This window comes from Erythrolamprus reginae, chromosome Z, assembly GCF_031021105.1.
Source record: "Erythrolamprus reginae isolate rEryReg1 chromosome Z, rEryReg1.hap1, whole genome shotgun sequence".
Lineage (NCBI taxonomy): Eukaryota > Metazoa > Chordata > Lepidosauria > Squamata > Dipsadidae > Erythrolamprus > Erythrolamprus reginae.
Genome location: NC_091963.1, coordinates 78,702,270 through 78,725,978, shown reverse-complemented (window position 1 = coordinate 78,725,978; position 23,709 = coordinate 78,702,270). Strand labels below are relative to the sequence as shown.

The window sequence follows — 23,709 nt, the reverse complement described above, 5'->3', positions numbered from 1 at the left end:
TGGGACTAGCCATCTAAAATTAATGTTATGTCTAGTCAGTTTGGCAGATAGAAAAGTATATGGCTTATGTAGGTCTCTTACATGTTTCGGAACTTGCTTAAGGATAACCAGCTGTCTCCCTTTGTATTCTATAGGATCTTCACGAGCTCTATGGAGTATTTCGTCCCTGACTGATTTTTTGACTAATTTAACATGGACATCCTTGGGGAGGTTGTGGCGTCTGGCGTAATTAGTATTAATTCTATAAATTTCGTCAATTTAGTTTAACATTGTATCTTTTTCGACGCCCAACGCTTTTGACAAAATGTCTGCCATAATGTCTGGTAAATCCTCACTTTTCTCCTCCCTAAGGTTTTGGAATCTAAGGAAGTGGTTGGCCTTTTCGCTCTCAAGTTGGATTACGGTATTTTCTAATTCCTTATTGGTTTGAACTAATTTTTCAGTCAGGTCCTCCATTTGTCTATGATCCTGATCTATCCTATCTTCCAAATCCTGAATTTTTTGTTCTTGTTTTAGCATCTGTTGCTGGAAAGCCTCATGCCTTTTATCCATATTTTGCATCCTCTCTTTTAACTTGGATGTATCATTTCTCACTTCCCCTATTTCTTTTTTGATGTCTTCATGATTCTTGAGCATTAATTCCTGCATTTGCAGCAGCATAGTTTGTAAGTCTTTATATGAATTGGACCTTTCTCTGGGGAGCATATCCTCCAGGGATCTCTGGGTGGAGGGGCTAGGTATGGCTGAGGTGGATTGGTTAATTGACCTCTTCCCCGATCCTAGTTTAGACAAGTTAGAAAGGCTTGTCATTTTGACAGTGTTCCACCAACTAGCCCACTTGTATAGATCTCTAATGGTCCCTTCCAGAGTTAGATGGAGATAGTATGCTTAAGTAATAAATTAAGTACTCAAGTCGAATAATAGCAGTTCTAATAGTTAGTAACAAAGATCCTCTGTACTACTGTTATATAGAAGTAAGAAGAGTAGTTTGAGAAGGCAGAGTGGAAGTAGGACTTATATCTGGGAGATAAGTTAGATATATAATTCCAGTAGGTTATACTATAGACAAATATATATAGACAAATATCAAAAGTTATTAAAGGGGTATACAATATCTCGGCTTCGATTATGTGTAATAGTTATCGGTTTTATAGATAGTTATTCCCAACAGAAAGAGTTAATCAAGTTTTACAATAATAATGTATATATGTAAATAGGGATATATCATAAGTTTTCTAAAAATGGTGAACCGTCAGAAAAAAGGGTACATAATTCATTCAAAATTCCTTAAAATCTTAGTAACTTTAAAACATGTTGTATATGTTGTAAATAGTGATAATACAATGAACAGTTAGGTAGTTTGTAAAGACAGAGTTATAGGTAAAGGTTAAGCAAGATTAGTAAAATTCATTTCTAAAATTCTATAATAATTCTAATGACTAATATTTCTAGAAGTTGATAGTAATAAGAGAATTAATCATAGTATTTAAAAGTTAATAAGGAAAATATCGTATTGTAACAGAATTATAGTAAAATATCCTAATAGTCTATTGATCAATTATTAATCTACTGCTAAATTAGTAATTATAAATAGGTATTAAATATATATCAATTAATGTCTTATTATAATAGGGTAATCTAGTAATACTTTAAATTAATTAATAGGTTATAGATAGTATATAAATATCAGATAGCATAAGTACATATATATTCTAACAGTAGTAAGCAAAAATGAGAGAAACTTTACAGCCAATGACTTCGTGTATATGATTTAGTGGGTCAGACCCCTTCTCGTTTTCTTCGTGTCAGGATCTGTAAAATGAAATTGGATTTCCTTAATGTGGCAGGATAATAATGGAGGACAGGTAGAGTAGTGAGTATCTTAACACTTAGGATCGTTTAGAGCCGCTCCGTGTTCCTTCTTTTCACCGAAAGCAGTCAACATCCAGTCGAACTCCTGCAACTTCGCAAAGTCTTCGCAAAGTCTGTCGAGATTATACTGGAATCATGCAAACCGTTCCCTCTCCTTTCCGTAGCCTCCACCAACGTAGAAGCTAGATCTTAGTTAAATCAGGGTCGTCTGTCCTTCGGTCAAAATGAGAAGTCTCCGAGCTGTATTTCCGCCGCTTTGCAAGGCAGCTCCTCCGGCGACGCGCCTCTCTTCACAAGAGCCGGCTAGTCAAATCTCGTCGGGGCCTCCTCCGCTCCCCCTTCGACGGCAGCCAGCAATCCCCCCGAATCACCGAAAACTTTCAAACCGCCACCTCCAGGCTTCTGCTCCCCCCGTAAATTAGGCAGAATGGGAGAAATTCAAAAAGTATCAGGGTGTCCTCCTAAGCCCAGCCAAGTGTGACGCAGCAACGAAAGCAAAGAAAAAAAAAGGGCGGAAGACACGCTGTTCACTCGGGTCCTCTATGGCAGTGATTTTCAACCTTTTTTGAGCCGCGGCACATTTTTTACATTTACGAAACTCTGGGGCACATTGAGCGGGGGGACAGCTAAAAAAAAAAGGTTGGACAAAAAAATTATCTCTCTCTCTCTTCCTCCCCTTCACTCTATTTCTTTCTCCCTCCCTCTTTCTCTCCCTTTCCTCTTTCTTTCTCGCTCTCTCCATCCCTCTTTCTTTCTCTTCCTTCCTTCCTCTTTTTTGCTCTTTTTCTCTCTCCCTCCCTACCTCCCTCTATGTCTTTATCTCTCTCTCCTTCCCTTCTTTCTCTCTTGCTCTCTCTCTCTCTCTTGCTCTCTCTCTTTCTCTTGTATTCTCTCTCTCTTGCTTTCTTTCTCTCTCTCTTGTTCTCTCTCTCTCTCTTTTGCTTTCTCTCTCTCTCTTGCTTTCTTTCTCTCTTGCTTTCTCTCTCTCTTGCTTTCTTTCTCTCTCTCTTGCTTTCTTTCTCTCTGAGCTTCGCGGCACACCTGACCATGTCTCGCGGCACACTAGTGTGCCACGACACACTGGTTGAAAAACACTGCTCTATGGAAGCTTCAAGAAAGGGGGAAGAAAAAAAAGAGCACTTTTTTATAGTTTAAATTTCCACAGGGGACGTCAGATCTTCTCGGTAAGAGGTAAAAGCTTTACATGGTGTTATTGTATTTTAAATATTTATTTTGACTCTAACGTTGGGTCGCCGCCAGCCGGGGGGAAGAAGATGGCGGCTCCTCCCTCCTCCTTCTCAGGTCTTAACTATTTATAGTTTTAGTTTTAGTTTAAGTGATGTTGCCCCCATAGAAAGACTCACTTATAGACGATAATCTCACGATGTATCCAGTACTGATATGTTTTTAGTCAGCTCCGCCATCTCGGTTGCCTCGCTAGTATCAATTTAGTTTCCTCCAGCTGGGAACATTCTAGGCCGCCATGTCGCTCCTAGCTTAAAGGCACTCAATCTATTCAGGGGATAATCCGCTCCGTTGATCAGGCTGCCGCCTCGAAATCGAACTAACGGCACCCCCTTTCCGACAGACCCTTTTTCGCAGGGTCTGTGGTCCCGTAGGACCGTTGAATACCTGTAAAACGGTGGTGTTTAACAGAGCTCTGCTCCCCACCAACCGTTCAGTTCCACAGTTGGCTCCGCCCCCCCAAGTTACATTTCATTGGATATTTGGGAACACTTTACAGGAGCTCATTGGTCAAGAAAATGCATAGTAGCTTCGTGACCACCTCATGGCCAGTCAGTGATAAACTTATGTTAATGTTAAGGTCCATTGCCTATGTACAGTTTTTTGGATATCTCTCCAAAGTTTATTTATTTATTTATTGGACTTATATGCTGCCCCTCTCTGTGGACTCGGGGCTGCTCATAAAAAAATCCGATTAAAAAGATACAATATAAAACATTCCTAAGCCAATTAATAAAATAATTACTTTTTAAAATATGTTTTAAAAAGCTAGTAATTTAAAAATGAACAATCACATCCATACTGTCACATTCAATACATTTACTGGGCAGAGGCTGGGGTCTAGTGACTCCAGGCCTGCCGACATCGGTGCGTTTTCAGGCACGGAGGGTGGGGGCAGTGCGAATCTCTGGGGAGAGTTGATTCTAGAGGCCCGGGGCTCCCACAGAGAAGGCTCTTCCCCTAAGACCCGCCAAACAGCATTGTTTAGTTGACGGGACCTGGAGAAGGCCAACTCTGTGGGACCTGACCGGACGCTGGGATTCATGCGGCAGAAGGCGGTCCCGCAGGTAATCTGTAAAGTTCTTTACAACTAAGGAGGAAGTCTGTTTTCTAGGGAAATTTGGAATGTGTGAAATGTCACATAGCCAGTGTGGTATGCCAGCTGCTAACCTGGTGCCTTTTCCCCCACAGTATTCCCTAAAATAAGACATGTCCCGATAATAAGCCAACAAGGCTTATCAGGAAAAGCGTTGAAATAAGCCCCTCCCCCCCCAAATAACTGTAGTGCTCTCTACATGGGGCTACCTTTGAAAAGTGTTCGGAAACTTCAGATCGTGCAGAATGCAGCTGCGAGAGCAGTCATGGGCTTACCTAGGTATGCCCATGTTTCACCATCACTCCGCAGTCTGCATTGGCTGCCGATCAATTTCCGGTCACAATTCAAAGTGTTGGTTATGACCTTTAAAGCCCTTCATGGCATCGGACCAGAATATCTCCGAGACCGCCTCCTGCCGCACGAATCCCAGCGACCGATTAGGTCCCACAGAGTGGGCCTTCTCCGGGTCCCGTCAACTAAACAATGTCGGTTGGCGGGTCCCAGGGGAAGAGCCTTCTCTGTGGCGGCACCGGCTCTCTGGAACCAACTCCCCCCGGAGATTAGAACTGCCCCTACTCTTTCTGCCTTCCGTAAACTCCTTAAGACCCACCTTTGCCGTCAGGCATGGGGAAATTAAACATCTCCCCTGGGCACGTTTAATTTGTACATGGTATGCTTGTGTGTGTGTCTGTTAGTACAGAGGTCCCCAACCTTTTTTGCACCAGGGACCGGCTTTAAGCTAGACCAGTTTTCCATGGCCCGGTGGGGGGGGGAGCTAGCTGTCAGCGGCACCGTAAAAGGGGCGATCAAGAGAGGAATGGGTGAATGAATGGACGGAGGGTGGGAAGGAAGGAAAGAGGGAAGGGAGAGGAACAGAAGAAGGGTGAAAAGGAAGCAAAGAAAGGTGTGAAAGGGGAGAGTAAGAGAGGAAGGAGTGAAAGAAGGGAATGAGGGAGGAAAGAAGGGAGGAAGGAAAAGGAAAGCAAGAAATGGAGGGAGGGAAGGAAGGAAAGAAAGAAAGGGGGAAGGGACAGGAACAGAGGAAGGAAGCAAGGAAACTTATGAAAGGGGAGAGTAAGAGAGGAAGGACTGAAGGGAGGGAGGGAGGGAGGGAGGGAAGAAGGTAGGAAGGAGAAAGAAAAGAAGAAATAGAGGAAGGAAAGGTAAAAGAGAAAGAAAAAGAGCAAGAAAGAAAGCAAGAAAGAGAAAGAAAGGCAACTTCAAAGAAAGGCTCACTGAGCATCTCTCACTCTCTCTTTCTATCCCTCTTTCTTTCTTTCTCTTCCTTTCTCTCTCTCCTCTTCCTTTCTCTCCTCTCTCTCTCCCTCTCTCTTTCTCTCCCCCCTCTCTCCCCCTTTCCCTCTCTCTTTCTCTCTCTCCCTCTCTTGCTATCTCTCCCGCTTTCCCTCTCTTTCTCCCTCTCCCTCTCTTTCTCTCCCCCCTCTCTCTTTCTCTCTCTCCCCCCCTCTTTCTCTCTCTTCTTCTCACTTTCTCTCTCTTGTTTTCTTTCTGTCTCTTTTGCTTTCTCTCTCTCTCTCTCTCACTCTTTCTCTCTTGTTTTCTTTCTCACGCTCTTTCTCTCTCTTGTTCTCTCTCTCTTGCTATCTCTTTCTCCCCCCCCTTTCTCTCACTCTCTCTTTCTCACTTTCTCTCTATCTTGCTGTCTGTTGCTCTCACTCTCGTTCTCTCTCCGTTCTTCTCAGCGGTGACGCGCGCACGCCCTGCCCGCCTCACCTTTGCGAGAGCACTTTCGTCCCGGGCTCTCAGCAATGTCGGGGGCGCGCGCTCCCTATCCCCCTGCTAGCCCACTCGGAATATTCAAAATAAGAAAAACCTTCGCCGGCAAAGGTTTTTCTTATTTTGAATATTCCGAGTGGGCTAGGAAGAGAAGGGGGAGAAAGTAGAAAGGAGGATGGGGACCAAGAAACGAGGAGGAAGAAGAGGCGCGCGATCCTTCCGAAGGGCCGAGGAAAGACCGGAGCGCGCAGCCTAGCGGGGGCTTCTCTCCGCTCCGCCGGCGCCTCCAGACCTCTGAGTTCCTCGGGCTGCTTGCGGACAGGCTGGCCTCCTCGCGTGGAGCCAGCCAGGCTGATGTCAACGCGTAGGGCTGGTCTTGCCCGGCCGTGGGGCGGAGGGGGGGATAAGACTTGGGGGGGGAGCTTTTACAAGGAAGCGCGGGCGGGAAGGGGCGCGCGCAAGGCAGAGATGCCGCTCTCCAGCGGCTGGGGAAAAAAAACAGGGCAGGGGGTGGTGGCCACGGCGCCCTATGTGGGGTGGTGGTGGTGGCCTCCGCTGAGAAAAACCTTTGCCGCCATTCCCTCTCGGCGTCAAGGACGCGCAGCGGCGGAGAGAGGGAAGGGGGGGCAGCAGCATCCCTTCTGGCCTTGGCGGGCTGCCCGACCCTCCCCACCTCCTGCAAACGCGGCGGGCGGCGGGGGGAGAGCAAGGAGCCGGTTCCGGCGGGCGCGGGGCTTGGCTGGCTGGCGGGGGGAGTGCCGCTGGTGGTGCGGAAAGGCCGAGGGGGCCCTGGCGCCGCGGACCGGCTGAAAACCCCCAACGGCCCGGTCCCGGTCCGCGGACCGGCGGTTGGGGACCTCTGTGTTAGTATATGGGGTTTTTTAAATCTTTAAATATTTTAATTAATTGGATTATTATGATTGTTTCACTTGTTGTGAGCCGCCCCGAGTCTTCGGAGAGGGGCGGCATACAAATCCAAATAAATAAATAAATAAATAAATAAATAAATAAATAAATAAATAAATAAATAAATAAATAAATAAATACATACATACATACATACATACATACATACATACATACATACATACATACATACATACATACTCCCCCAATTACTTTCCGGGGGAAGGGAGCAACTCTTTTTGCAGGTACTCTTTTGGCCAGGAGAGTGAGACCAAATGAGTGGTGGATATGTACACACCCAATGGGACTAGCTCAGCTCCTCTGGGCTCTACTTATGGCAATTTGAAACACGCTCGAACCCACAAGCTCAGGGCTTGAGCAGCAGATGTCCTTGTCACCACCTCTTTGGCTTTGCGTCCTGCCTCCTGCCACTAGCTCGGGCCTCATCACTAGCTCGGGCCTCATCCTCCACCTGCCCTCACTGTGTCCTTCAGACAGGGGATGCAGGTGAGGGTGATACATGGGAATCCCCCACAGGAACAGCTACCTGCTCCTCATTGCTGTGTCCACTGATCCTCTCCCACCTCCAACTCTAGAGCGAAGTGGGAGGGGGAAGAAACTCTTACTGGCTGCCTGAGGAAGCTGAGTTGAACAGCTAAATTTCTATCCTGGCTCAGCGGCAGAAGCAGCCAGGCATGCACTTTCTTGTCTCTTCCAAACTCAGCAGGGGGGAAAGAGTGCAAACAAAGCACAGCACCAGGAGAAGGTTGGCTGCAAGCTGCATGCAAAAAAAAATTCTCTCTTCAAAACTCCTCCAAAAATGAGTCTTTATGAGACTCATCACACTTGCGCAACCACTTGGAGTGAAAGGGGAGAAAGATTTTCTGCATTCAGAGTGCAGCCAAAAGATTCCTTCTCCTGGTACGGTGTCTTATGTTCAATATCTCCCACCCTGCCAATGGGCATGTATGGAAGAGACAAGAAAGTGCATGCCCAGCTGCTTCTGCCACTGAGCCCGGCTAGAGGTTTGGTCAGCTCAAGATTGGTCACCGGCTGCTTTTGCTTGGCAGAGATGGCTGAGGTGCCATGGGTGTAGCTATTGCTCTCGCTGCCACTACCTACAGAGGCCTCAGCCGGCCCCCTGCAGAGCAAACTCAGTTGCAGGCAGGGAGTACTGGCCATGGCCAAGCCAACTGAGCTGCATCTATCCGGGCTGTCCAGTGTCTCACTGCCAGGCACCTGGAAAGAATAAGCAGGGCCTGTGGGAAAGAGTGCAGGCGAGGGTCTTGCAAGGTTCCTCTCCAATCCTGTCTGGTGACTCCCAAGGTGGAGAGCCTTCCCGCACATGCCGGTGGGTGCTCCAGTCAGTCAGCTCTCAAATGGAGGGACTGCGGGGAGATTGGAGCAGAAAGGAACAGGGGGGAGGGGAAGGTCTCCAATGACCAGCACCATAAAGCAGGAAGCATACTCGCAGAGCAGCCGGTGCCCTGGCTGGGGTTTGGAAACTGCAGAGCTGGAGTTTGGGGGAGGGGAAGGACTTCTGCTTTCCTTATGTGCAGCCAAAAGCAGAAACAGCAGAAGTCTTTCTTTCTCTCTCCCAAACTCTGGTTCTGTGGTTTCCAAATCCCAGCCAGGGCAGCAGCTGCTTTGTGAATGTACTTCCCACTCTATGGTTATGGCTGGAACGGGAACTTAACAGATTCCAGTAAGACGCTCTGTTTTTGGCACTTCTGCCTGCGAGGAGGCTAGGCAGGGATCACCTCCTCTTCCTCCTATGCAGGAGTGCGTTTCAAATTGCCTTAGGTAAAGCCCAGAAGAGCTGAGCCAGTACCATGTGTTCACCTGCATCTCACTTGCTGTCTCTACGTCCCTCCGAGGAACGTGATGGAGCTACAAGTCCTAGGTAGGACATGTATCTCGCGGCCCACTCCCCCCTGCCTTACCTGCCACCATCAAATATCACCCCACCACGAGATGTGCCTTTTACCTGACACTTGTAGCTCCATTACATTACTCAGCGTTGTGTCCAGAGAAGCCCATTGTAAAAGAAAATTTATCTTGAGTTCAATCAAACTTCTCAGACTCATGAGTTTTCTTTTACAATGGGCTTCCCTGGACATCACCGAGGATCATGACTGAGCTACAAGTGTCAGGTAAGATTTATTTTATTTATTTATTTTTATTTCCTTAATTGGACTTATATGCCGCCACTCTTTGTGGACTCAGGGCGGCTTACAACATTTTAGTAAAACATACAATAAATAAAGTATTCTAGGCAAATTAATAGGATAATAATTTTAAAAAAATCTTAAAACTAAGCATTTAAAATCAAAAACTTGCACACATACTATCACACCAGATACATTCATTGGACAGAGGCTGGGGTCTAATGACCCCAAGCCTGGCGACATAAATGTGTTTTCAAATTCTTACTGAAAACAAGATGCGTGTCTCACGACCAACACGTCCCACCTGCCAGAAATGAGTCTCTGTGAGACTCATCACACCATCACCTCTGCCTCATGGATTAGGATTCTGCAAGGCTTGTGCCACTTCAAGCACGAACGGCAGCAGGAATCCAGTTGTGTTGATATGATGAAACTCACAGCAGTCCTGCAGTTCATGCATGTTACAACATAACAAGCCTTACACAGTCCTGCTCCATGAGGCGGCAACGACGGGCCAGCCACTCAGCCACTTCTAAAAACAGGAAGGGGAGGCAGCGTGGATGGGACATGCACCCCCAAAATAATTTTTTAAAACCCATAATAACATCAAGACCGTATTTCGGGGTTCAAAAAATATAAGGCCCTGTGTTATTTTTGGGGAAACACAGTATGTAGAATATATCATCTATATATTGATTTTTCTTTTGTTTTCTTTTTTCCCTTCTTTAGATTCTATGTCAAGCAATTTAATTTGTTATTCAGGAGAACAGGCAAAAACCCAGTGAATTACTATGTTCTATCAGAGCTAATAAAGGATAGATAATGATACAAAATTAACTATCTTACTAAAAATAATAGGAGCCCAAAATTGTGCTAAATTATAACATGACTACCTTTGGAAGCAAGTTTTTCCATTAAATTAATTGCCAAGCAATTATCTTATGGTTTTTCTTTTCACCAAAAGAGCAAGCTCTAATTGTAATATCAATAAATAATTGCTAGTGAACGGAGCAATAAATGAAAATAGACTAAGAAATGCTATTCATTCATTATTTTCTGTTTATGCTATTTGTTCATTATTTTATGTTCATCTCTACAGACAAGGCATTGCATTAACTTCCATAGATGGTAGAATATTTTGACTTTTTACAATTAACAATTTCTGCAGGCAAACACAAACTGAAAATTTAGCTTGAATCAACAAGTTGTAAGCTGCCCTAAGTCTAAGGAGAAGGGCAGCATAAAAATCAAACAAACAAACAAACAAACAAACCAATAAATGAATGAATGAATGAATGAATGAATAAATAAATAAATAAATAAATAAAAGACAGCAAACAAATGTACCTTCCTGCTCCTATTTTCCTCACAATATCAACTTTGTAAAGTACCACATTTTTCAGAGTATATGACGCACCGGAGTATAAGACGCACCTTAGTTTTTGGGGAAGAAAAAAGGGAAAATAATCTGCTTACCAGATATTCATCTGGCTAGCATCCTTAGTCTGGTCAGCTTCGGTACATTATTTTATCTCCTGGCTAGGGCTTTAAAAAAACTTATCTGAATAAAATAACAATGAAGGAACTTGCAAGCCAGTAAGAGCTGGGAAAATCATTAGCACCTAGTTAGGGCTGGAAAGAAACATTTGGAGCAAGTAGAACAATGGGGGGGGGGAACCCTGCAAAGACTTAAGGCTTGAAAAACATGCTTCACAGAGAATAACAATGAAAGAGCTTGCAAGTGGGTAAGAGCTTGTAAGAGCTGGGAATATAGTTAGCACCTGGTTAGGACTGGAAAGAAACATTGGAAGCAAGTTGATCAATTAAAAAAAACCCTACAAAGACAGGGTTTGGAAAACATTCTTCAAAGAGAATAACAATGAAAGAGCTTGCAAGTGGATAAGAGTTAGGGACATCGTTAGCATCTGGTTAGGGCTGGAAAGAAATATTTGGAGCAAGTTAGAGCAATGAAAAAAAAACCTGCAAAGACTTGGGGCTTGGAAAACATTCTTCACAGAGAGTAACAATGAAAGGAAAGAGCTTGCAAACAGTTTAGAGCTGGGAACATCGTTAGCACCTGATTAGGGCTGGAAAGAAACATTTGGAGCAAGTTAGAGCAATGAAAAAAAAACCTGCAAAGACTTAGGGCTTGGAAAACATTCTTTGCAGAGATTAACAATGAAAGAGCTTGCAAGTGAGCAAGAGCTGGGCACATCGTTGGCAGCTGGTTAGGACTGGGGGGGAAAAGCTTCAAAAAAAGCTACATTTAGAGTATAAGATACACCTGAATTTTAAGCCTATTTTATGTTCTGCCGGCTCTCTGCACGAGCCTCTAATTAAATGCAAAGGTAGCAAAAACAGACACACACATGTGAAAAGTCAAGAATACTTTCTTTATCCACAGAAAAATAGAAGCAAACCCCCCTTTTTGTAATCAAAGGGCTCACTTTCAAAGTAAACAGACTTTAATGCAGTGAAAAACAAACAAACAAACTCAAAGCAATTAACAAGTAGCTGTGAAGTCATCACAGCTACTCTCCTTCAGACATTGTCCACCTCACACGTTTAACTATGATTTACGTTCAGAGTCCTGATATCAAAGCACAGAATCCTTGGAGAATCCAGAGAGTCAAGCCACATCCACTATCACGAACAGATAATCTTCCACACTGAGAGGCTGGATCCCCTCTGAGGGTCCCATTTCACAGTCATTCCCTGCTTCCGATGATACTTCGCTGTCCAAAGCAGTCGGCAGTAAAACAGGCCTTTGACCCTGGGAGGATTCACCCACATTCACCCCCACATTCCTTGGGGCTGGAGCTGGCCCAGAGCCAACCACAACAATTTTAGAGAGGAAAAAGATGGGGTTTTTACTCTGAAAAATACAGTATGTTGGACTGAGAGAAACTGACTGCCCAAAATCACCCAGCTGGCTTTCCTGGCTAAGGCAACACTGTTTTTTGTTTTCTAACTTAGTGCCTTAGACCAAACTGGCTATCTAAGCTTACATATATAATCTTATCTTAAGATGACTTTTCCATGTAAAGTTTGGAAGTTTTAAATAGATTAATCTTTAATGGCAAAATATCTGTGTATAGAAAAGAAATCGTCTCCTTTTGCTATTTATCAATTCCATCAATTATTACTAATTACTTTAGGAAACTGTATTATTCCATGTATTATTTTATATTATATTATTTTACTAAAATCATTCAACTTTATCTACTTAAGAATGCAATGAAATGCTTCTGATATCTTCCATTCATCTCCTAGCTTACTTTTTTTTTATTGGACATCAAGAAATGGAGTGGAATCTGAGTTAAGGATATCTGATTAAAAGAGTTCTTGGGGACAGCATTGACATCCAAGTCTGAATTTGGTATCTGCCCAGTTTTCATGACTTGGGTCTTGAGTCTTTCCTGGTATTCAGGGTTGGGATTATTTAACAAGGAACACTCTCTGTTCAAAGATTGGCCAAACTACTGCCTCTGTAACAAAATTGTTACAGTCAAGTTGACTAAAAAATATGGAAATTGTAGAACAATAGACCTTCAGGGCACCAAATTAAGAAAGGCCACATAGTGTATATCCTTATAGCAATCTTGTTGTATAGTTCCTAATTTTAGTATATTTTTGCTTTCATGTTTCTTATCATTATGTAATGAGCCATATTACCTATCTCTGATTCCCCAGTTCAAAATCATTAAATTATATTGATGTATAGTTGACTTTGGAAAGCCCAAAAATTCTGCTTACTATAATATTGCACCATCAAAATTATATAAATAGAATATTCTTGAAATGCTTCTTCACCCTTCAATATTTTTTTGTCCTTAGAGAACCTTTTCATAAGCTCTTAGTTCAAGGATTAATCAAGAATCAAACATTCAAGGCACGAAAAACGGGCAAATATTTGAAAAGAGAAGAAATTGATTTTTCTGGTAAGTGAGGTTTAGCAATACACAAAATGTTTTGCATGGGAACTGTTCAAGGGGGTGGGTCCTAACTTACCTTGCTGTCAGTTTGCTTCCTCCCATACTACGTGGCCGTGCCTCATGGGTGCGTGTTTGCACATGTGTGCATGTGCAATGCCCCCAAAAATATAAACATTTAAAGCCAAAAACAAGATGGTGATGTCTGCACAGTGCTGGTAACTCTGGTTCTACACATGCACAGAAGAAACCATGAAAAAAATTCCCCAATTTTTTTCTTTCTTTTTTTTTTTTAAAAAGATGGTGGCACTCACTGGCACTGACCAAACCGGTTCTGTGATACCCTGTTTTCCCGAAAATAAGACGTACCCTGAAAGTAAGGCATGTCAGAGGTTTTGCAGAATTTGCTAATATAAGGCACCCCCCAAAAATAAGGCATAGTCAAGTTTACATACAGTACGGTGGAAAAACATACGGTACCATTCAAAGCTGTTCATAGCAGTACCGTAATTATGTGGCATCCCCTGCTGGCCCCTTCCATCGCTTTGTACAGTCCAGTACAGCAGACATAGTCTGCTGCTGACTCACCGCCATTACAGTCTCCACTACAGTGCGTAGACTGTAGTTCCTCTGGTGGCCGGAAGCTGCAATAGCGGGAGTATACTGTTGTACCATATAAGTGCCATTGTTTGTGTGTGTGGGTGCCATACTGAGAGGTACCGTATCGTAATCAGTGTACCATAAGGTACACTTTCTTTGGGGGTGTCAGCTTTTCTGCCTGTGAATTTGTCTTATTTGAGAAATATAAGGCACCCCCTGAAAATAAGACATAGCACAACTTTTGGAGCAAAACTTAATATAAGACAGTGTCTTATTTTCGGGGAAACACAGTATCATTTTGTCACCAGCAGTTTGCTACTAGTTTGGGCAAACCAGTCTGAACTGTGAGGAACTCACCTCTGGAACTGTTAGCTTTGGGTGGCCCGGGCCTGAATTGAAACATTCAGGTTTGATATGAGTCTTCAGAGAGGGGCGGCATACAAATCTAATAAATTATTATTATTATGTGACACTCTTGCTTTGTGCAGAAGGTTGCCAAAAGAATTGCTGACAGAGGGCCTAGTGTGATATGCCACACTGGGATGTTGGTAGTAGCTGAGAGGGAGAACTCTATCTGATCAGAATATGGAGACTTAAGCAAAATACTCTGATTCGCTGTGCATTATTTTTGGAGATTTAAGCAAGGCAAACTTAAGAAATGAGCTACCAAAATATTTTCAGCATATCAATTATCCCACTAGAGGCAACAATACTATAGATCATTGTTATACAACACTTAAAGAAGCTTATTTGTTTTTACCGCAAGCAGCTGTGGGACACTGATCATTGCATGATTTACCTTGTACCTGCTTATAGGCAAAGACTTAAAACCACAAAAACAGCAATTAAATCAGTGAAGACAAGTTAAAGCTACAGGCTTGCTTTGACTTCAGTGATTGAAATATTTTTGAAGATACCTCTGCAGACCTGGATGAACTCACAAATACTGTAACATCATATGTCAGCTTCTGTGAAGACCTATGTGTATGGACCATGAACTTGCAAATATACAACAACAACAAACTTTGGTTAACTAAACTTAAGCAGCTATGTCATTCCAAAGATAAAGCCTATAGAAAAACGCCAGAAGAAACGTGTAGAGAAGCGGTGGAGGAAAACTAAATCTAAGTCTGATCGAACACTTGTAAGAGCTCATATTAAGCCTTACAAAGTGGCGCTTAAGGCAGCAAGATGCACGTACCATGCCGCCTTGATTGCATCAGCAGAATCCTGCCTGGTCGCTCTTTTTAGGGTGACCCACTCCCTTCTTAATCAGGGGGGAGTTGGGGAACCCTTGCAGGGCAGTGCCGAGGACCTTAACACGTTTTTCGCTGATAAAATCGCTCAGATTTGGACGGACCTTAACTTTGATTGGACGGTAGTGTCGGCTGACAACGAGTCAGTCAAGGTGACAGGGGCTCGTTCATCTGTCTGGGAGGAGTTTGACCTGGTGAAACCTGATGAAGTGGACAAAGCCATTGGAGCTGTGAATTCTGCCACTTGTTTGCTGGACCCATGTCCCTCCTGGTTGGTTTCGGCCAGCAGGGAGGTGACACAGAGCTGGGTCCAGGAGATTGTTAACACTTCTCTGGGGGGTTCCTTCCTGGCTCCCTACAAGGAGGCACTTGTGCGCCCCCTCCTCAAGAAGCCTTCCCTGGACCCAGTCGTACTCAATAACTACTGTCCAATTTCCAACTTTCCCTTTATGGGGAAGGTTGTTGAGAAGGTGGTATCGCTCCAGCTCCAGCGGTCCTTGGAAGAAGCCGATTATCTAGGCCCTCAGCAGTCAGGATTCAGGCCCGGCTACAGCACAGAAACTGCTTTTTTCGCGTTGATGGATGATCTCTGGTGGACTCGGGATAGGGGTTTATCCTCTGTCCTGGTGCTTCTTGCCCTCTCAGCGGTTTTCGATACCATTGACCATGGTATCCTTCTGCACTGTCTGGAAGGGTTGGGAATGGGAGGCACTGTTTTACAGTGGTTCTCCTACCTGTCCAGTCGGTCACAATCAGTGTTAGTGGAGGGTCAGAGGTCGACCTCTATGTCTCTCCCTTGTGGGGTACCTCAGGGGCTCAGTCCTCTCCCCCCTGCTATTTAATATCTACATGAAACCGCTGGGTGAGATCATCCAAGGGCATGGGTTGAGGTATCATCAGTATGCTGATTATACCCAGTTATAAATCTCCACCCCATGTCCAGTCGGCGAAGCAGTGGAAGTGATGTGCCAGTGTCTGCAGGCTGTTAGGGACTGGATGGGTGTCAACAGGCTCAAACTCAACCCTGAGAAGATAGAGTGGCTGTGGGTTCTGCCTCCCAATTCTATCTGTCCGTCCATTACCCTGGGGGGAGGGAATTACTGACCCCCTCGGAGAGGGTCCGCAACTTGGCCATCCTCCTCAATCCACAGCTAACTTTAGAGCACCATCTTTCGGCTGTGGCGAGGAGAGCGTTTTCACAGGTTTGCCTGGTGCACCCTATTTGCAGCCCTATTGCAGCCCTATTTGGATAGGGATTCTTTGCTCACAGTCACTCATGCCCTCATGACCTCAAGGTTCGGCTACTGCAATGCTCTCTACATGGGGCTACCTCTGAAGAGTGTTCGGAAACTTCAGATCGTGCAGAATGCAGCCGCAAGAGCAATCATGGGCTTTGCTAGATATGCCCATGTCTCATCAACACTCCGCGGCCTGCATTGGCTGCCGATTAGTTTCCGGTCACATTTCAAAGGGTTGGTAACGACCTATAAAGCCCTACATGGCATTGGATCAGAATATCTTTGTAACCGTCTTCTGCCGCACAAATCCCAGTGGCCGATTATGTCCCACAGAGTCGGCCTTCTCCGGGTCCCGTCGACTAAACAATGCCGTCTGGCGGGACCCAGGGGAAGAGCCTTCTCTGTGGTGACCCGGCCCTCTGGAATCAACTCTCCCTGGAATCAACTCCCCCCAGAGATTCGAATTGCCCCCACCCTCCTCGCCTTCCGCAAGACTTTGAAAACTCATCTGTGTCGCCAGGCTTGGAGTAACTGATGTATCCCTTGGCTAGTAAGATTTATGTATGGTTATGTGTTGTGGTTGGCTCTGGGCCAGCTCCTGCTCCAAGGACTGTGGGGGTTGATGTGGGAGAATCCTCACATTATCAGAGGCCAGTTTTACTGCCAACAGCTTCCGACAGTGAAGCGTCCGTATCAGGTGAAGCTTCTGGGAGTGAAGCAGCATCAGATGAGGAGGAAAGTACAGGCAGCCATTAGCTAATTACCTCATTAGTGAATCATCATCATCATCATTATTATCAGTAGATTCAGAAGAGGAGGCATTCATAGATGTTCGCAGACGTAGGTTGATGTCAAGGAAGGAACAACTGCACAAGAAATAGGGTAATTAGGCTAGTGGGGCTGCCAATAAATTGCCAGCGTTGTTGCCTCTCAGCGTGGGAGTTTATCCATTTGGAGAGAGAGAACTGTGTTTTACGTCTGGTTTGTACAAGGACTTTTTGAACTGTTTCAGGATTTTACAGGACTCTTGGACTAATTTACAGTTAAGTTTGGCTTGAGGACTCTTGAATGGGGGGTGGCTGTGACGTCTTCACAGCTGCCTTTATCTGTTTTGCTTTTGTTTTGGCTTATCACAGCCTTCAAAGTTTGTGGTTTGTGGGAGAGCACTGGCTGATTAAAAGTGTGTTTTGGATAGTATTTTCATTTTGATAAATCAACTTTGTTTACTTTACAAACGTGTGTGTTTGAATTTCTCCTTTGGACTTAATTGGGGGCTTGTAATGTGAAGCCCGCCATAACAGTTATGATTGAGTAGTATGGTTGTTTTTTAATAAGGGTTTTTAGGCATAGTTTTAATTATTGCATTTGTTATACATTGTTTACTGTTACTGTGAGCCGCCCCGAGTCTTCGGAGAGGGGCAGCATACAAATCTAATGAATTATTATTATTATTATTATTATTATTATTATTATTATTATCATCATTATCATTATTATCATTATTATTATGATTATGTCAATACAACACAGCAAACGAGATCACTATGCTGGATTTCATATTTCATCACCAGTCGAGCGCTTCCCAAGCACCTAGGACTGCATGATGTAGCGGCGAATTATGTTTGCCGATCCCAGTAAAGCGGCCTTTTGCAATTGACAGATGGAGATTATGTCAATTCCGATGATTTTCAAATGTCCGCTGAGATCCTTTGGCACTGTGCCCAGCATGCCAAGTACCACTGGGACCACTTTCACTGGCTTATGCCAGAGTCATTGCAGCTCGATTTTTAGATCTTCGTATTTCACTAATTTCTCTAGCTGCTTCTCCAAAATTCTGCTGTCCCCTGGGATTGCGATGTCAATGATCCATGCTTTCTTTTTCTCCACAATCAGGATGTCTGGTGTGTTATGCTTCAGAATTCAGTCAGTCTGAAGTTGGAAGTCCCACAGTAGTTTTGCTTGCTCATTTTCGACCACTTTTTCGGGCTTATGATCCCACCAGTTCTTTGTCACTGGTAAATGGTAGTTCCGGCACAAGTTCCAGTGGATCATCTGTGCCACAGTATCGTCTATGCTTGTAGTCAGTCTGTGCAATCTTTTTGTGGCAGCTGAGTATGTGATCGATTGTTTCATCTGTTTCTTTACAGAGTCTGCACTTTGGATCGTCTGTTGATTTTTCAATTCTGGTTCTGACAGCATTTGTTCTAATGGCCTGTTCTTGTGCTGCCAGTATTAGTCCTTCTGTCTCCTTTTTGAATGTTCCACTTGTAAGCCATGACTAGGTCTTTTCTTTATCCACTTTGCCTTCAATCTTCTCCAAGAACTGGCCATGCAATTCTTTGTTCCGCCAACTGTCCATACGACATTGAGTTACAGTTTTTCTGTACTGGTCCTTAGTTTGCTTCACCTTGAGAAGCCTCCTATTATTGACCTCCATCAATGCTGACTCTTTGCTCTCCTTCACATAGTCAGCTAATGCATGCTTCTCTTCTTCCACTGTCTGCTTCACTTGCAAAAGTCCTCTGCCGCCTATTTTCCTTGGTAAATACAGCCTGTCAACGTCACTGCAGGGGTGTAGTGCATGATGGATCATCATTAATTTTCTGATTTTCCTGTCCAGGTTGTCCAGCTCTGCTTGAGTCCAGTTCACTATGCCAGCTGTGTATCTAATGACAGGTATGGCCCAAGTATTTATAGGCTTGATAATGTTGCCACCATTCAGTTTGCTCTTCAAAAATTTTCTGGTCCTCTGGATGTACTCTTTGCTGATCACAGTTTTCACATGGCCATGCTTGATATTATCCAGTTGCAAGATGCCCAAGTATCTGTAGGCTTCTGGCTGGTGGCACTTGATGGTTTGACCATTTGGCATTTCAATGCCCTCACTTTCAGTGATTTTCCCCTTTTTCAGTGCCACTGTGGCACATTTATCTAGGCCAAACTCCATGCTGATGTCATTGCTGAAGATTCGCACAATGTTGGTTAGTGACTGTATCTCAGTTTCTGGTTTTCCATACAACTTCAGGTCATCCATATACAGCAGGTGTGAAATTTTTGGTGAATTCCTAGCAGTTTGGTAGCCTTGGTTTGTTTTCTGTAGGATAAGTGACAGCGGGATTATAGCGATGATGAATAGCAATGGGGACAAAGAGTCCCCCTGGAAGATGCCCCTTCTGATGTTGATCAGTTCATATCTTTCATTCCCAACAAAAATCTCAGTCTTCCAATATTTCATCGCCTTTTCTATGAATTTCCTGATGTTTTCATTGACTCCAATGACTTCTAGGCATGTGGCAATGAGTCAAAGGCTTTCTTGTAGTCTACCAAGGTCATGTATAGGTTTGTTTTCCTGTTCTTACAGTTCTCCGAAATCATTTATCAATTAGGAGCTGGTCTTTCGTACCTCTACTTCGTCTTTTATTGCCCTTTTGCTCCACTGGCATGATGTCATTTTCTTCTAGGTAGTCCTGAATTCTGTCAGCTATGATATCTGTCAGCAGTTTGAGCATGGTCGGCAAACATGTTATTGGCCTGTAGTTTTCTGGTATGGCTCCTTTCAATGCGTCTTTATGTATTAAATATGTTCTGCCAGTTGTAAGCCATTCAATGATATTTCCTGTCTGCAGCATTTTGTTGAACAATTCGTCGATTTTTGCATGCAGGCTGGTCAGGTATTTCAGCCAAAAACCATGCACCTGATCAGTGCCAGGGGATATCCAGTTCTTTACCCTCTTCACTCTTTTGGCAATCATTTCAGGTGTTATCTCCAGCTGCTGCATATTGCTCCCTGAGAATTCCTTCTCAAACTCCTTTATCTACCCAGCAATCTTGTTATAGTCATTTTCGACCTCCCAGAGATATTTCCAGAACTTTTCAATTTTCTTATCTGTTTGCTGATGCAGGTTCTGGTAGTACTGCCTCTGGTTGGATTGAAATGTTTGATTCTGCCTGTACATATCGCTCAATTTTCCTGGCTGTCGCTGTTACCTGCTGCTTTACAATTTCCAGAGCTTCCTCGATCTTTCTTGTACTAAGCCAGTACTTTTATGTCAAATAGAAACATAGAAACATAGAAGTCTGACGGCAGAAAAAGACCTCATGGTCCATCTAGTCTGCCCTTATACTATTTTCTGTATTTTATCTTAGGATGGATATATGTTTATCCCAGGCATGTTTAAATTCAGTTACTGTGGATTTATCTACCACATCTGCTGGAAGTTTGTTCCAAGGATCTACTACTCTTTCAGTAAAATAATATTTTCTCATGTTGCTTTTGATCTTTCCCCCAACTAACTTCAGATTGTGTCCCTTTGTTCTTGTGTTCACTTTCCTATTAAAAACACTTCCCTCCTGGACCTTATTTAACCCTTTAATATATTTAAATGTTTCGGTCATGTCCCCCCTTTTCCTTCTGTCCTCCAGACTATACAGATTGTATAGTCTTTGATCTTCTGATTGTTCAATTTCAGAGTTAATATAAAGTGGGACAAGTTGTTTCTTGCTTATGTTTTTTAAGGCTGGCAGTCTCTTTCGCTTTGCATTGGACCCTGCATGAGCAAGTATTTGGTCCTTAAGTTCTTGCTGCCTTTAATTCATAGTGCCAAGTTTCTCATCTGCAGCTTCTTGCTCTCTTTCCAAGTTTTCATCAGGTTCCAGTTGTGCAGTGACTCCAGATCTTATTGGAGCTTCTACTGGTGCCAGATCAGATTTTGGTGTTTCTATTTTGCAAGTTTTCTGTATTTCTTCTAATTTGACTTTACTGAATATTTGGTTCCTGATTATGAGTCATCGCTGATAGGCCAGTCGAAGTTCCGCTATTTTTGAGTCTGCATATTCTTGTTACATAATTGGTACATCCGTCTTTGATATCCACGTTTTTCAGGCTCCAGGTTGTAATAACACTTCACGATTGTGCGATTCTCTGACATTGAGAATTTCTGCTGCTTTTTTATTTGTAAGCTTTGTTTGTTTTGTTCTTGTAGCTCATTTGTCGATGGCTGCCCAGGTTCCACAGCAGCCACCACAGTCCTTTTTATTCTGGGCGACGACCAAGCCAGTATGGACTTCTTTTTGTTTTGTCTCTCCATTAGTTTAAATGGGTTAGGTACATTTAGTCTGGCTCCTCTGCTTTGACCACTCAGGCAAGGTTGGACCTCCCAGTAGTTTACACTACCACCGGCACAGCTCTCAGCTTCATTGAAGCACACAAGCCCCACTACCACAACAAGGCGTATTATTATTATTATTATTATTATTATTATTATTATTATTATTATTTTTCAAGTGGAGAAAATATGGTACAACAGTAATATTTCCCTCCAAAATTGATGAGAAAACAACAAGAAGAAAACTGATTCTACATTCTGTCAAGAGACCTATAGCAACTTTAAAGAAGTTTCAGGTATTTTGGGTAAATGTGAGTAGGTATACTGCATGTGACAGACCTTATTCTTCATAGGTCTGGTTTGTGAGATGTGGTGGCAAAATAGAAGATTTTTCTTTCAAGAAAAACATCAAAATTCAACTACATTTTGAGAAAACCCTCAGTATCTTTGACAAAAGCCTGTGAAAAATGTATTATGGTGTGATGAGACAAGCCTGAACTTTTTGGCATAATTCCCAAAAGTACATTTGACACAAAAACAGCACTGCACATCACCAAAAATACACCATACTACAGTGAAGCATTATGCTCTGTGTCTGCTTTTCTTCAATTGGAACTGATGTTTCAGTGAAGGTGGAAGGAACTATGGATAGCTCCAAACATCAGCTAATTTTGGCACAAAAACTTCAGGCCTCTAGTAAAATGCTGGAGATGATTTCACTTTCAATGTGTCAACCAGCCAAAGTATACCCCTAAATCAATAAAAGAATGAATTCACCAGAAGTACATCAAAGTTTTGGAAAAACCCAGCCAGAGCCTGGACCCAAATCTAGTTGAAAATGTATGGGGTGATCCGAAGAGGGCTGTGCAGAAGAGATGCCCTTACAATCTGACAGATTTGCAAGGAAAAATGGGCAAAAATTCCCAAGGCAAGATGTGTCATGCTGATGGGCTCCTATCCCCAAAAAACTGAATGCTGTCATAAAATCAAAAAATGTTTCAACAAAATGTATAGTTTGGTTTTGCGTGCTTATGCAACTAACTTTATTGTAAAGTTTTTATTTTTATTTCTTCTGCTAAAAAATCTGTTGTTCAATTGAATTGTATAGCTGGTATGTTATATTAAAGATGGAAAAAATTCTGAAGTTATTTATTTTTAGTAAACACAGGGTTACTCACAAAGGACTCAATGTCTATAAATCAATGCACAGAAAATGAAAAATAAATGCTGAATTAGAAATTCAAGTAAATGAGGGACGATATGATATTGTTGCCATTATGGATGAAACCTACAAATAGAACATACAGCTAGAGGGATTTAAATTATTTAAAAGAAACAGACCAAAAAGGGGAGTTGGAATTGCGCTATATATAAGGAATAACTGTATCTCTATAGAAATAGAGCACAGCAATGATGAAAACTGCCTTGAATGCATTTCGGACAATATAAAAAGGTAGGGGATGACATTGCCATAGGTGTATACTATAGGCCAACCAACCAGAATACTTGCAATTACTTGCGATACCACCTTTTGCCATATGATTCCCAACGACCGGATAGGTCCCAGAGAGTCGGCCTTCTCCAGGTCCCCTCAACTAGACAATGCCATTTGGCGGGGCCTAGGAGAAGAGCCTTCCCTGTGGGGGACCCGGCCCTCTGGAATCAGCTCCCCTCAGAGATTTGCACTGCCCCCAACCTCCTCGCCTTCCTCAAGACTCTTAAGACTCATTTATGCCACCAGGCTTGGGGAGATTAGACCTTTAGCCCCCTGGCTGAGGAATGTTATATATGGTTGTTGTCTAAATGGATATGATTGGTTTTTAATATAATTGGGGGTTTTAGATTAGTTTACTTAGTTTTAATTAATTGGATTTAGCCTACTGTATTCCATTGTTTCTTTTTATATGTTGTAAGCCGCCCCGAGTCCTTAGAGAGGGGTGGCATATACCGTGTTTCCCCGATAGTAAGACCCCCCCGATTGTAAGACATATGGGGGGTTTCAGGGGGGTCGGCTAATATAAGCCATACCCCGAAAGTAAGACATATGTCTTACTTTCGGGGAAACACGGTACTAAAAGCGAGGGAGGCGTTGGAGCAGTTCCCGGCGCCCTGGCGGCGGTTCCCTCCGCTTTGACGGCGCTGGTCCGCTTGCTCGTCCCCGCAACCAACCCGTTTCCCCGACACGGGTCTGGAGGGGAGGAGCCGCTCTGCGCAGTTGGGCAGCCCTGCCTGCCGGAAAGGAGGCGGGCGAAGGAGGGCGCAGCTCCGGCCGCCCGCTCGGCTCGCTTCTACAACTTCAGACCAGCGCCGTCCTTCGCCTCGCATTTCCGGGTTGGCGAGCCTGGATTGTTTTTCCTGCGAGCGCTGGTCCCCGCTAAGCCTTCTGCGCCTGACTCGGCGAGGCGAGAGGGAAGAAGGAGAAGCGCAAGTGGATGCGGAGCGAAGGACGGATAAATGCCTCCCGGGCGCTCCGCATCCACTTGCGCTTCTCCTTCTTCCCTCTCGCCTCGCCGAGTCAGGCGCAGAAGGCTTAGCGGGGACCAGCGCTCACAGG

The 23,709-nt window shown here is 43.8% G+C and overlaps 1 protein-coding gene across 1 annotated transcript in view; it reads left to right on the top strand.

The window, feature by feature from the left end:
• The window catches only part of LARS2 (leucyl-tRNA synthetase 2, mitochondrial), a 359,496-nt gene that overhangs the window by 258,516 nt on the left and 77,271 nt on the right, over nucleotides 1–23,709 (top strand). The window contains exon 15 of the mRNA XM_070728261.1: nucleotides 12,862–12,965. Coding sequence (XP_070584362.1) covers nucleotides 12,862–12,965 — 104 coding nt within the window. The remainder of the gene's footprint in view (nucleotides 1–12,861; nucleotides 12,966–23,709) is intronic.